The following is a 13,831-nucleotide window of genomic DNA, read 5'->3' on the forward strand; positions in this document are numbered from 1 at the left end:
CACGGCTGCTACTCTGAGTGTTGTGTATGTGTGGCTTTAAACACAGCTAAACATACTTACTTCAGAGGACAAAGGAAAACCAAACTGTTTGTTTGTAAAGAACCAACCAGCAAACTTGCTGAGCTCTTCCCATCTCTCACTATGTAACAATGTGCCATAAATAGGACAGGCACTTCTTGGGAACCAGGGAAGAGGTCTTGGAAAATGCCACAAGCTATACTTAAAGACCACAAAAGTGGTGACAGACCAGTAAATGCTGAGAAATTCTAAGCTGTGGGTAGCCTTTGCCTCTTCAGATCAAGCCATCCTGGAGGGGAAAAGGCACAGGATGATGTGATGGGGGGTAGCACGTCAGTCTTTAACGTTAAAGTCCTTGGCTATTTTTCAAAAGATGTCTTAGACATGGCACAACCGGCATAGGGCAAGCTGTAATAGCTAATGAGCCTGACTTGGCACTGCCGCGCCCCCTGCGTAATCAGTTACATCCCTACAAGATGAGGGTGAGAGGCTCCCAAATCAAATTGGTAGCTTGCCGGGCACTCAGTTGGTACAGAGGTGAGTGCCGGCAGACTCAGAGCTAGCATGTTTCAATGTTTGGAACGGCACATGTTCTCCAGTGACTCTGAAGGCCTAGTGCACTTCACGTTCAGACTGTATGTGCTGTATTGCAATGGTCCTTGTTCGGACACTTAAAACTCATACGGCTGACATTTTTGGGGTTGGGAAGGAATTTTCCCCCAGGCCTGATAAGCAAAAAAACCCAAGGCCCCTGCCACTGTCTGCACCCTGGGGCATGGATTGCTTGGTAGAATCATCCGGGTATATCTCACTAAATCAAATCCTTGCCCTAGCAGGGGCTTCAGGCACTGGTGCTCCTTGGGTGCGTCTCTTTCTGTGGCACACAGTCATTTAGTTCTCTGAAGGCTGTAATATTTTATTCTAATCCAGGTTATTGGGCTCAATGGAGGGGTAACAGGGTGGAGTTTAGTAGCCCATGATGTGCAGGAGGTCAGAGCAGATGATCTGGTTGGTTCTTCTGGTCTTAAACTCTGTGGCTTTGTGACTCTGTTTAACACATCCATCATCTTATTGTAAAGCATACTTGTTGGTGCGAGGACTTGAACTTGGCATTGCCATGATCCCTGCGTGTGCTAGGTGCGCTCATTGCATTAAGGCAGGCTTAATTTTCCCACTAGGAAGCATGTGCCTGCCATGTATGAAAACAGAGATAATGTTGTTTTGGCTGGGAAGGAGAACGCTTGTAAATATTGGTGTCACTGGCTTTTATGTGGGTTACATCAAGACTGTATTCAAACATTGACAGGTTAATTACACGTTTCAGAGCTTTGTTTACTGAGCTCTAGGAAGAAAGTGTTGTTAAAGAAGAATTCTGCATCTAACTGTGCTTTTTTTTCCCCCCTCTCCCGATGGTTTCTTCTAGCTGATTACCCCTCATGCAATCCGAGTTCAGACACCTCCCCGACATATCCCTGGTGTGGTAGAAGTCACATTGTCCTACAAGTCCAAGCAGTTCTGTAAGGGAACACCTGGAAGATTCATTTACACAGGTAAGCGTGCGTTCGTATTAGCTACAACATGTACAGCTGGGGCATCGGGCTCTCAGCCACTCTCTGGGATGTTGCTGTTATTCCTTAAAAGCTGCGCTGAGTTTTGCAGTAGTGGCTGAGTATATTTGCCTCTGTTTCCTCCTGGAAGGGGGAATGAAAGGAGGAGGAGACTCAGGAGAGAAGCAGGTACATGGGTATCATGGTGGCAAGCGCTGTATCCATGCCTAGACAGACAAACAGGGAGAGCGCGAGGGCCAAAACATCAAAAGGCACGTAGAGCATCCCACCCGGGAGTCTGTCTACACTACAGAGAGACCTCCGTTAAATGCAAGCAGCCTATGATATCCTCATCTGATGCAGGGACAGCAGCACATCTGTCATATCCAGGCCTCAGCGATTTCCTAAGCAGAAGCATGTTGGCCTGCCCACAGCTACAATGCTGCACTGTTGTGTTTGTCTCTGCATTCTAGGAAGTCTGGGCAGCTGCCCCATGCTGCCTCAGCTCCTGTTGCCAGGGTTAGAGAACGGAGATGCACTGGTGCTGAACTGTATTGCATCTGGGGATATTCCTCCCTCCAGCGTCTCTGGGTGGGAGATGGGCGGAGCTGGTTTTAAAGACACTGCCAGGAGGTCCCATACAGTTAGGAACCTTATTAACCCTTAACATGCATGGATAAGAACTATCCTTAAAATAGTTCAGGTGGTAAAATAGCTACTGACTTTATAAAAACGTGTCGTCTCGATCCCATAGGACCCAGCTGCACTACAAAAAATAATGTCATTGGACCAGCTTCCACCCTGCTTGTCCCTAAATATAGTTAGAGGGTGCCTAGACCTACAGTGTAGACAGCGCTACGTGTTCTTTAACTGTGTTCCTGAGTTGTGGCAAAGACTTAGCCAGTATAGATCCCTTCTCCCTTCCTGTTATCTCCCAGAACATTACGTATAAGGTATATTCTAAAAGCTCGTGGCTATGAGACACATTTCAAGCACACTAAGGCCCAGATATTGCTCTTGATATGTGCCGAAGGACTAGGGTGACCAGGTGTCCCGATTTTATAGGGACAGTCTAGATTTTTGGGTCTTTTTCTTATATAGGCTCCTGTTACACTCCACCCCCTGTCCCAATTTTTCACATTTGCTGTCTGATCACCCTACCAAGGACGTCTGTCAGAGCTGCACGTAGGGATGGAGGGCAGAATATGGGCTTTTGTGTACCAGCTGGGTAGGCTAGTTTTGGTGTGATTTCAATAACGCAGAATGAGTTGCTTAAAGGTGCTCGACAAAGATCTGTTGTTGTTCCCCCTCACCCTCTCAAAACTGGGCTTGTCATTTGCTTCTTCATGATGGATAAAGAAGGCCTGTCAGTGTTGCAGTATGGTCTTTCCTGCTAAAGCTGCAGACACCAGTTGGGTGTCTCAGAGCTGGTTTATTGTGAGTGCTAGCACTTTAAAAGAATGAGTGGGAGGCTCGAATCTTTAACAAACATAAAGCTGATTAAGCATGGGAGTTAAATAAATGTTAACAAGAGCAGAAGAGAAACAAGGGGCCAGACTGCCAGTTGGTGTAAACTGGCTATTTCAGTTTATACCTGCTGAGGATCTGACCCAGAGTTTTAAACAGTTTGACTGAAAATCCTTCTCCCTCTCAATTTTCATTCTCATGATTGTCAAGATGCCATCATTTCACGAGTTCTTCAGTCATCAAAGACTATTTCTTGAGTAGATGAGGCCCGCAATGCAGATGCAAACAAATAAAAAGCAGCAGGAAACCACCTCCCCAATTTTTCTCTGGGAGAGAATTTTCAGGTCTTCGTTATACAACACAAAGAAGGGCTTAAGCTTGATTTTCTTTAACTTTTCCCATCTTTGTTTGCAGTGTTGTAACCATGTTGTTTCCAGGATATTAGAGAGACAAGGTGGGTGAGTTCATATCTTTTATTGGACAACTTCTGTTGGTGAAAGAGACAAGCCTTCGAGCTACACAGAGCTCTTCTTCAGGCCTGGGAAAGGTAACCAATCTTGCATTTATTTGTGACACAGTGAGCACCTTTCACAGACCGGAAGAATAGCTCTGTGTAGCTCGAAAGCTTGTCTCCTTCACCAACAGAAGTTGGTTCAATAAAAGATATTCCCTCACCCACTTTGTCCCTCTGCCTTTAATAATGTCATTCCAGTAGAAAAGAGGCATATTTTGGCCTTTCTGTACAAAAGCAGATAACTGCCTGATATGATGCTAAATTGTTCCAAGTTTTAAGAATGTTTCCTTATATTTTATTGTTTTATTTGTGCCATGTTCAGGTTAACATTTAAAATACTTTATTTTCATTCAATAAATGAAGGAGATGGAAAACTAAGCAAAACTGACAAAGAAATTCAAAGGCATGGAGTGGAAGACTCTGTTTATTGTACAGATGTAATAAAAATGTGATAAATTATATTTTGACTGACCTTTTACCTCACACAGTCTTCCTTTCTGTGCCCCTTTATTGACACTTGAACTGAAACCTGGCTTCCTTTTTAAAAAAGGAAAACCCTTCTCTAAGAAAGAAAAACCTTAAACTAAAATAAAAACAATTAATTCATTCTGACCTTCAGAAATGCCTTGCAGCCCTTTAAACAAAATGCAGGTTCAGTGCATGCCTGCCGATTAGTTTTAGTTAATTGAAAATTATAGGATTGACCCAAGAGGAAAATTTTGTTTGCACTCCAATCACTTTTACAAATTAAGGAAAATTACCACAATTTTGTTGAGCTAAGGTTTCACACTGAGTTCACGAAATTAGCTCAGCCATCCCAAGAAAGTCAGCACTTTGTTAGTGAGCAGTAGGGAAAAAAAGGTCTATGGTATGTACAAACGAAGCATAGAAAAAGCTATGATGCTTTATAGAACTAGGCCAAGTGTTTCTAATTAGGATTATTGGTTCATTGTAAGTTTTGAAGAACAATCAAACTAGCAGATTAGCTGTTTTTTTAAAGCTAGAATTTCTTGCCATTTATTTTTCCCATGAGAACTTGTTTTAACTCCCACATAGCACTATTTTTTTATTTTATTTTTTTACAAGACTCATTATGGGCCTACAGGAAATGGACCAATTGGAAGTTCTGATACTGTAACATTCCACAGCATCATTCCAATAGATGGGAGTTTTTCCCAATGTTCTTCAGTGAACTCAGTGTTCTGGAACATATTACAAAACCACAGAGGCCAAATGTTTTCTCAGAGGAGTATGGCCTCTGTTTTTGGCCAGAAACATTTCGGCATCACTTGCTGCTCTTAAGAACAAAAAAACGGGGAGAGAAGGAAAGAAGTGGGAGAAAGAAAAGAAATGGGGGTTTGTGGGCAGTACGGGAATTAATCGGGCGTGGCTTCCTTTCTAGTGAGAATGTCCCTGCACCTTATGGCCCTATTTTGTGGTCAGCTCTCATTTAAAAGAAATTATTTTTAATTAGTGTTCAACAAAATGTCCCCTCAAGCTACCTGGCTATAAGACTGCTTTTTTCCCCTTACTGTTAAGTACTTAAGTTTTCAGAAGAAAATATCAAGTGACCTATTAATTTTAGCCTTCCCACCCTCTTTAACTACAAACAACTTAGTAACTTGATCTCTGAGTCCATGTGCCATCTAGGAATCAAGGTCACATACATATGGAGAAATCCTAGCTTTTAAAAATTATTTTAGAAAGAATGAAACCCATGTTGACTGTGCTTACAGGGAAATGCCCTTCTTTATGTTCTATCTGTAAAGCGTATCAGAAGCGGACACTTAAAAGAGCAATTATTGCTTAGATTTCAGGGTTTGAAGTTCCCTGAAAGATATTGTTTATTAGGAATCGATTTGTAGAAAATACAAAAGCTCACACGTTTTACAAATAAACTATCAGCTTCTAAACAATGTTTTATATCCACTCCACGCAGAGGAATATCCTGACCAATTAACAAATTGAGGAACCGATTCTGTGACTCATATAGCGCCTTCTCTCTATAGATCTTTCAATGCACTTTGCAAACATTAATAAAGTCAGCCTCATGTCACATGTTATGAGTCAGGCAGGTATCATTATCCCCATTTCACAAGTGGCAAACTGAGGGTCAGGCAGAATCAAATCAGGGACCCAAAGCCCTCGGTAATTTGCAAGATAACTCAGGAAGTATGTGGGTGAGGATGAAAATTGATACTAATTGGTGATATACAGATGGGCCTGTGATTTCTTTCTTGCTTTCTTGCTTTCTTACTTTCTTTCTTGCATTAAAAATGTATGGATCACAGGCAGTGTGCTTGTCACAGATGGATTGCTCAATGAATGGTGCTACTAATCCTTATGATTTACATATACTGAGACTTTACTAGGATTGCATGGGTGTAAATGAAAGCAGAAATTCACTCATTGCATACAGTAAAGGGCATATAGAAGGCCCATAACAATTAATTCTTCTTCGAGTGCTTGCTCATGTCCATTCCATATTAGGTGTGTGTGCTCACCACACGCACCGGTGCCAGAAGTTTTTCCCTCAGCAGTATCTGTAGGGGACCGGCTCTAGCGCCCCCTGGAGTGGCACCCGCATGGTGCGGTATAAGGGGAGCCGCCTGCTCCTCCCACCCTCAGTTCCTTCTTGCCACCAGTTACGGTGCTGGAACATCTGCTGCTTCTGCTAGCGTTATTTTGTTTTCTGTTCTTGTGAACTTTGAAAACCTGTAATATAATTATATATAATTAGTAGTTTCCTAGTTACCCTTAGTAGTAGTTCTCAACTTTTCGGTAGTCCCAAACGGGTCTCAGCCGGGGGACGGGGAATGCCCCGGTCCCCGGGCTTTAAGCCCTGCAATTGCTGCAAATGGCGTATGCCTGTCAGCAATCCACATACCAGCTGCCTAAGGTGCTTAGGCGAAGGGCACATAAGTAACAAGTGCCGTATCTGCAAGTCCTTCAAACCTACGATGAAGAAGGAGCGTGCTATCCGCCTAAGAGTGCTCCTAATGGAGTCGGCACTCACTCCGGCACCGGAGCAGCAGTCCAACTCCACACTGCTCAGTGCTCCCCCGGCGTCGTCCACCAGCTGGCACTGGTTCCCCTCCACGGCTCCGGGGAAGAAGCCAAAAAAGATTGGGAGGGGAAGATCTCCTACCTCCCGTAAGGGAAAGGACAGGGCTGGGCCGCTCAAGTCGAGTGGTGCAGCCCGTCCCAGGCTTCACCTGTGACCACTGGTGAGCAGGAGCCGGTTCGCACCAGTTCGCGTGAACCGGTTGTTACCTTTTGAAGCAGTTTTAGAACCGGTTGTTAACCCACTTCCCTGCAGGGGGCGCTGAGGCTTTGATGGGCTCTGGCCGGGAAGTGATGTAATTCCTCTTACGGCCGCCGGGGGCGCTGCGCTGCGGGAGCCACGTGGGCTGCCGCCTGGCCCTGGGCGCGAGCCCTGGTGCTGCGGCTGCTCCCCTGGCCCTGGGGCTCCCGCTGCTGCCTGAGGGGTCCCCGGCTGCTCTGCTGGGCCTGGGCTGCGTCCTGCTGCTCGGGCTGCTCCCCGCGAGCACCCACCACCCTGCCCGCAGCCAGCCCCTGTCTCCAGCCACCCCCGCACCCGCTGCCTGCAGCCAGACCCCTGCCTGCAGCCACCCCCGCACCCCCTGCCTGCAGCCAGACCCCTGCCTTCAGCCACCTCCTGCACCCCCTGCCTCCAGCCAGCCCCCTGCCTTCAGCCACCTCCTGCACCCCCTGCCTGCAGCCAGACCCCTGCCTCCAGCCACCCCCTGCCTGCAGCCAGACCCCTGCCTCCAGCCACCCCCTGCACCCCCTGCGTGCAGCCAGACCCCTGCCTCCAGCCACCCCCTGCACCCCCTGCGTGCAGCCAGACCCCTGCCTCCAGCCACCCCCTGCCTCCAGCCAGCCCCCTGCCTCCAGCCAGCCCCCTGCCTGCAGCCACCCCCTGCCTACAGCCAGACCCCTGCCTCCAGCCACCCCCTGCACCCCCTGCCTGCAGCCAGACTCCTGCCTTCAGCCACCCCCGTACCCCCTACCTCCAGCCAGACCCCTGCCTCCAGCCACCCCCTGCACCCCTGCCTGCAGCCAGACCCCTGCCTGCAGCCACCCCCTGCACCCTCTGCCTGCAGCCAGACCCCTGCCTCCAGCCACCCCCGCACCACCTGCCTGCAGCCAGACCCCTGCCTGCAGCCATCCCTGCACCCCCTGCCTGCAGCCAGACCCCTGCCTCCAGCCACCCCCTGCACCCCCTGCCTGCAGCCAGACCCCTGCCTCCAGCCACCCCCTGCACCCCCTGCCTCCAGGCAGACCCCTTCCTGCAGCCACCCTCTGCACCCCCTGCCTGCAGCCAGACCCCTGCCTCCAGCCACCCCCTGCACCCTCTGCCTGCAGCCAGACCCCTGCCTCCAGCCACCCCTGCACCCCCTGCCTGCAGCCAGACCCCTGCCTCCAGCCACCTCCACACCCCCTGCCTCTAGCCAGACCCCTGCCTCCAGCCACCCCCTGCAGCCAGACCCCTGCCTCCAGCCACCCCATCACCCCCTGCCTGCAGCCAGACCCCTGGCTCCAGCCACCCCTGAACCCCCTGCCTGCAGCCAGCCCCTGCCTCCAGCCATCCCTGCACCCCCTGCCTGCAGCCAGCCCCTGCCGTACCCCCTGCCCTGCCCGCAGCCAACCCCTGCCTCCAGCCATCCCTGCACCCCCTGCCTGCAGCCAGCCCCTGCCGCACCCCCTGCTCTGCCCGCAGCCAGCCCCGCACCCCCTGCCCTGTATCAAGCCAGCCCCTGCCTCCAGCCACCCCCTGCCCGCAGCCAGCCCCGCACCCCGTGCCCTGCCCGCAGCCAGCCCCTGCCGCACCCCCTGCCCTGCCCTCATCAGCTGCCCCCACAAGCCCTGCCCTGCCCGCAGCCAGCCCCTGTCTCCAGCCACCCCCTGCCCTGCCTGCAGCCAGCCCCTGCCTCCAGCCACCCCTGCACCCCTGCCCGCAGCCAGCCCCTGCCGTACCCCCTGCCCTGCCCGCAGCCAACCCCTGTCTCCAGCCACCCCGCGCCCCCTGCCCGCTGCCAGCTCCTGTCTCCAGCCACCCCCGCATCCCCTGCCTGCACCAGCCCCTGCCACACCCCCTGCCCTGCCTGCAGCCAGCCCGTCTCCAGCCAGCCCCTGCCGCATCCCCTGCCCTGCCCGCACCAGCCCCTGTCTCCAGCCACCCCCGCATCCAGTGCCTGCAGCCAGCCCCTGCCGCACCCCCTGCCCCCACCAGCCCCTGCCGCACCCCCTGCCCTGCCCGCAGCCAGCCCCACACCCCATTCCCTGTATCCCGCCAACCCCTGCCGCACGCACCCCCTGCCCTGTCTCCAGCCACCCCTGCACCCCCTGCCCTGCCCGCACCAGCCCCTGTCTCCAGCCACCCCCGCATCCACTGCCTGCAGCCAGCCCCTGCCGCACCCCTGCCCTGCCCCCCCAGCCCCTGCCGCACCCCCTGCCCTGCCCGCAGCAGCCCCACACCCCATGCCCTGTATCCAGCCAACCCCTGCCGCACGCACCCCCTGCCCTGTCTCCAGCCACCCCCGCACCTCCTGCCCGCAGCCAGCCCCTGCCACACCCCCGCCCTGCCCGCACCAGCCCCGCACCCCCTGCCCTGTCTCCAGCCAGCCCTGCACCCCCTGCCTGCAGCCATCCCCTGCTGCACCCCCTCCCCTGCCTGCAGCCAGCCCCACACCCTTTGCCCTGCCCGCAGCCAGCCCATGCCGCACCCCCTGCCCTGTCTCCAGCCAACCCCTACCCACCACCCTGCCCGAAGCTAGCCAGCCCCACACCCCCCATCTCCAGCCAACCCCTGCCGCACCCCCCCCCCGCAGCCCTGCCCGAAGCCAGCCAGCCTCACACCCCCTATCTCCAGCGAGCCCCGCACCCCCCTGCCCTGCCTGCAGCCAGCCCCTACCTCAAGTCAGCCCCTGCTCTGCCTCCAGCCAGCCCCACACCCCCTTTGCCTCCAGCCAACCCCGCCCTCCCTGCCCTGCCTGCAGCCAGCCCCACACCCCCTGCCTCCAGCTAGCCCTACCCTACGCCCCTGTCTGCAGCTGGCCCCACGTCCACTGGTGCCCTGCAGGTCCCAGGGCAGTAACCCTGCACACCTACTTCAATGAGGGGGGCAGGGAGCAGCTGGGACCCACACATGTGCACACCCTAGGGTGACCAGACAGCAAGAGTGAAAAATCGGGACAGGGGATGGGGGGTAATAGGAGCCTATATAAGAAAAAGACCCCAAAATCGGGACTGTCCCTATAAAATCGGGACATCTGGTCACCCTAGCACACCCCCAGGGACTGGCGGGGACCCACACATGTGAAACGGAGCTCGTTTCTACCTCAGGCCCATCTTTTTAAAAAAGAACTTTAGGCAGGGTTAACATACATCCGTATTTTCCCAGACAGGTCAGGCTTTTCGGTTCTTAAATTGCCGTCCTCCCAGGAAAATACGGACGTATGGTAACCCTACTGGTACAAAAAATACATTCTGGGGCACATCCCTTACATCAGAACTTTTTATAGGGAACCGGTTGTTAAGATTTTGGCAGCTCATCACTGCCTGTGACCCCAGATAGCGGTGCAGGCCCTGTCCAGATTCAGGTGCCATCGAAGCCTGAAGCTCTTTGAGCAGCTTGGAGATCCTGACCCTCCCAGTGCCACCCATACTCGGGGAAAATCCGCGTTGGAACCTATGCATGTGGCCCTGCCTCAGTGGTACCGATCCCCATCGAGAGGGACGTCTCGCCAGCGTTCACCTGTCCGAAGTCCTCACGCCTCAGGACTGGAGAGGCAGGCTCAGCGGAGCCTTCTTTGGTCCCCACACTGGGGGCACTGATTAAGGTACTCGATGCATACCTCGCCGGTAGATTGCACAGACCCTCTGAGGCACCCGCCACCTGGCAAGAACTCCGGGACCCACCCCGACCGTCTCCACAGGCCGGGTACCGATCTTGGGACCGATTGGACACCAGAGACTGGTGATTGCTGGGCCAGCATCGCCTGTCTCCAAGAAGGAGGTCGCCCTACTCAGGACAATCCTCCTAGCAACCGGCCCGTTGTAGCTCCTGGTCTCATTCGATGTCCCGGTACTGGTTGAGTAGTGTGAGGCGTGGATCACGGAGTATCCGACTCAACGCCTGAACGGCGTCATTCCCGAAGAGTCAAACCAAGATAGTCTCGCTCAGACAGGTCGGCTTTGGGACACAGCGACTGGCGCCGGTTGGACAAGAGCCACCGCTCAGCCCAATCCTGGTCGCCCTGTACTGACTGCTCTGGTGGTAGCTACGGCTCGGAGCGAGGTTCCCTGACTGCCGGACAAGCCCCGGTCCCAACGGTGCTGACTACGTTATCAGCACCGAAACCTGCCCCTTGGCCCCAAGCACAGTGGCTGATGCCATGGTACCCATGGAACTTCTGGGGTTCACCCAAGCTTCCCAGCCTGCCTGATCGGCGTCGGGAGCCTCGGAGAGGCCGCAGCCTCAGTATCCCGTCCCCCTCCGGTGCTGGAGGCTTCAGGGGGTAAGACCCTGCAGGTCCAGGAGGACCCATGGGAGCAAGCTGCTGGACTCACCCATGGACGTGGAGGTTCCCACGGCACTGGCATCATCCTCATCGTCGGCAGATGCGGCTATCACCGGGGCCCCTCACCCAGTTCCTCAGGATGACGCCAAAGCGCACCAGGAACTTTTGAAGTGGGTCGCTTCTAACCTGGGGCTTCAGGCAGAGGAATTGGAGGAGCCCTCGGGCTCTCTGTTTGATGTCCTCTGCTCCTGCCTGGGTGGCCATACCCCTTCATGAAGGTGTTTCTAAGATCACTAATGCCCTGTCGCAGACTCCCTCTTCCCTGGCCCCTATCTCTAAAAGGGCCGAACACAAGTACTTTGTGCCAACCAAAGGGCACGAGTACTTATACTCCCACACTGCCCCCAATTCCCTTGTGGTTGAAGAGGTTAAGGAGAGGCAAAGTCAACCCGGGGCCACCCCCAAAAATAAAGCCTCAAGGAGGCTGGATCTCTTTGGACATAAGATTTATTGGTCTTCCAGCCTTCAGCTGAGAGTGGCCAACCACCAAGCCCTCCTTGGCCAATATGATTTCAATATGTGGCAAGCCATGGCCAAGTTCGAAGGGTCACTCCCTGAGGCTTCCAAGGAGTTCTGGGTGATCCCCGATGAGGGCACGACCGTGGCCAGGGCAGCCAAGGCAGCGTCAGAGGCTGCTGATGCTGCTGCCCGCACCATGGCTTCTGCTATCTCCACACAGCGAGTCTGTTGGCTGCTCCTCTCTGGGTTGTCCACCGAGGCCCAGCAGTCATTGCAGGACCTGCCCTTTGACGGCGGGGTCCTATTTGCTAAGCAAACAGACAGCAAGTTGCCTGGCCTCAGTGACTCCCACACCACCCTGAAAACCCTGGATCTCTACATCCCAGCCCTGGCGCATGAGCAGTTCAAACCACAGCAGCCTCTGGCCCAGGGGAGTCAGCCTCGGCAGGACCAGCCCCATAAACAAGCCAAGGGTTAAAAGTGCCGTCCAAGCCACACGCCTCCACCCTCTGCCCAGTTGGGCTTGACCTGTAATAAGCAGGGGGCCAAATGGTCGTTTTGAGGGTGCATCTTCGGCAGCCTTCCTGGTGCACATCCCTATCCAGGACATCTGTAGAGCCGCAACGTGGTCCTCGGTCCACACGTTTACCGCTCATTATGCCATCACTCAGCAGGCCAGGGACAACGCTGGGTTCGGCAGAGCTGTGTTGCCATCTACACGTCCGTGAACTCCTACCCACCTCCAGGAGTACTGCTTGGGAATCACCTAACATGGCATGGACGTGAGCAAGCACTCGAAGAAGTGCAGGCCGTAACTAGTGTTCTTCGAGATGTGTTGCTCATGTCCATTCCACAACCCGCCCTCCTTCCCCACTGTCAGCGTTTCCAGCAAGAAGGAACTGAGGGTGGGGGGAGCCGGCGGTGCCCCTTATACTGTGCCATGCAGGCACCACTCCAAGGGGCACCAGGGCCGGTCCCCTACAGATACTGCTGAGGGAAAAACTTCCAGCACCTGTGCACGTGGCAAGCACACACGCCTAATATGGGATGGACATGAGGAACACATCTCAAAGAACACCAGTCATGGACAAGGTTACTGTCTCCGACCGACTGCTCAGTTATTTCAGTTTTGCAGCTTTTGTTCTCAAATGATCTGCTAGAGAAAAGGATTGAGAATCAGGAGTCTTGGGGTTCTGTTCGTGGCTTTGTCAAGAGCGTCTGTCTAGACTGCAGAGTTAACCTGAGTTCTTACCGTTGTCCTTAACTTCCCTCCCATCCAAACACAAACTCTCTCATCTGAGTTCGGTGGCTTCACACGTAGGGGAGGCTGTGCAACCTAGTGGTCAGAACAGGCGCGTGGCCTAGTGGTCAGAGCAGAATCAGAGGGCCGAACCAGAGGTGCGGTCGGGGAGAAGCCAATGATTGGAGCCAGGAGTTGAGAGGAAGGCAGGGACTGGGGCTGGCGCAGGAGTAGGTGCGGGTTGGAGCAAGGGCTGGTACAGAACTTGTTGAGCAGCCACGGTGCTGCTGTTGCTGCCCGGTTTACATGGTGATCTGTTGGCCCGTCCGTCCAGCCACGGAACACAGTCACTTACTGAGGGTTCATTGGGCCCAGCCCAATTCACTGGGTTGCCAGGTGACCAGGCCTGCTGGGGCTGCTTTAAAACCAGCCCACTCTGCAGTGAGGCTGCAGGGTAAACCGTCCCCGTTCTTGTCGTCCAATGCCTTCCCGCGCTTCTCCCCGTGCGCCCACAAGGACAGACAAGTACTCCCACAATTCGCGGGGGGAAAGCCCTGGAACAGCTCCGCTTACCAAGGCGCGAAGAACCGCCGGCTTTGCCCTCAGAAGTCCTAGCGAGAGACACGGGTGAGTACAGCATCAGCGAAGAGACAGGAGCACGGGCATGATTTTGCAGCGTGGCCCCTGACACCCAGGCTAGGCTAATGTTCGTTCAGTACTAGGTGCCAATCGCCTGACTTAACTTTGCGGTGATGACATACCCTGACAGGCTGTGTGCTTTCGGTTGAGAAATGTAACCTTTCCTTGCCTCCTCTCCCCTCTCTCTGTAAAGTTGGTATAGCCAAACATTAGCGGAGGGTTGACTCTTGACTGGTAAAGCTCTTTGCGGTCTTTGCATGATCAGGGCTGTGTAAGTGACAACATTACGAATCTCAAGGTGTGCTCAGAGGTGCGGGGGAGCTCGCTGTGTGGTTGTGAT

The 13,831-nt window shown here is 53.8% G+C and overlaps 1 protein-coding gene across 12 annotated transcripts in view; it reads left to right on the forward strand.

Annotated features, from left to right (window-relative positions):
- The window catches only part of EBF1 (EBF transcription factor 1), a 331,639-nt gene that overhangs the window by 243,426 nt on the left and 74,382 nt on the right, over positions 1-13,831 (forward strand). For all 12 annotated transcript variants that reach the window (XM_037906748.2, XM_037906743.2, XM_037906745.2 and 9 more), the window contains exon 10: positions 1,442-1,568. In XM_037906748.2, coding sequence (XP_037762676.1) covers positions 1,442-1,568 — 127 coding nt within the window. The remainder of the gene's footprint in view (positions 1-1,441; positions 1,569-13,831) is intronic.

Source organism: Chelonia mydas, chromosome 8 (genome assembly GCF_015237465.2).
Source record: "Chelonia mydas isolate rCheMyd1 chromosome 8, rCheMyd1.pri.v2, whole genome shotgun sequence".
Classification (NCBI taxonomy): Eukaryota; Metazoa; Chordata; order Testudines; family Cheloniidae; genus Chelonia; species Chelonia mydas.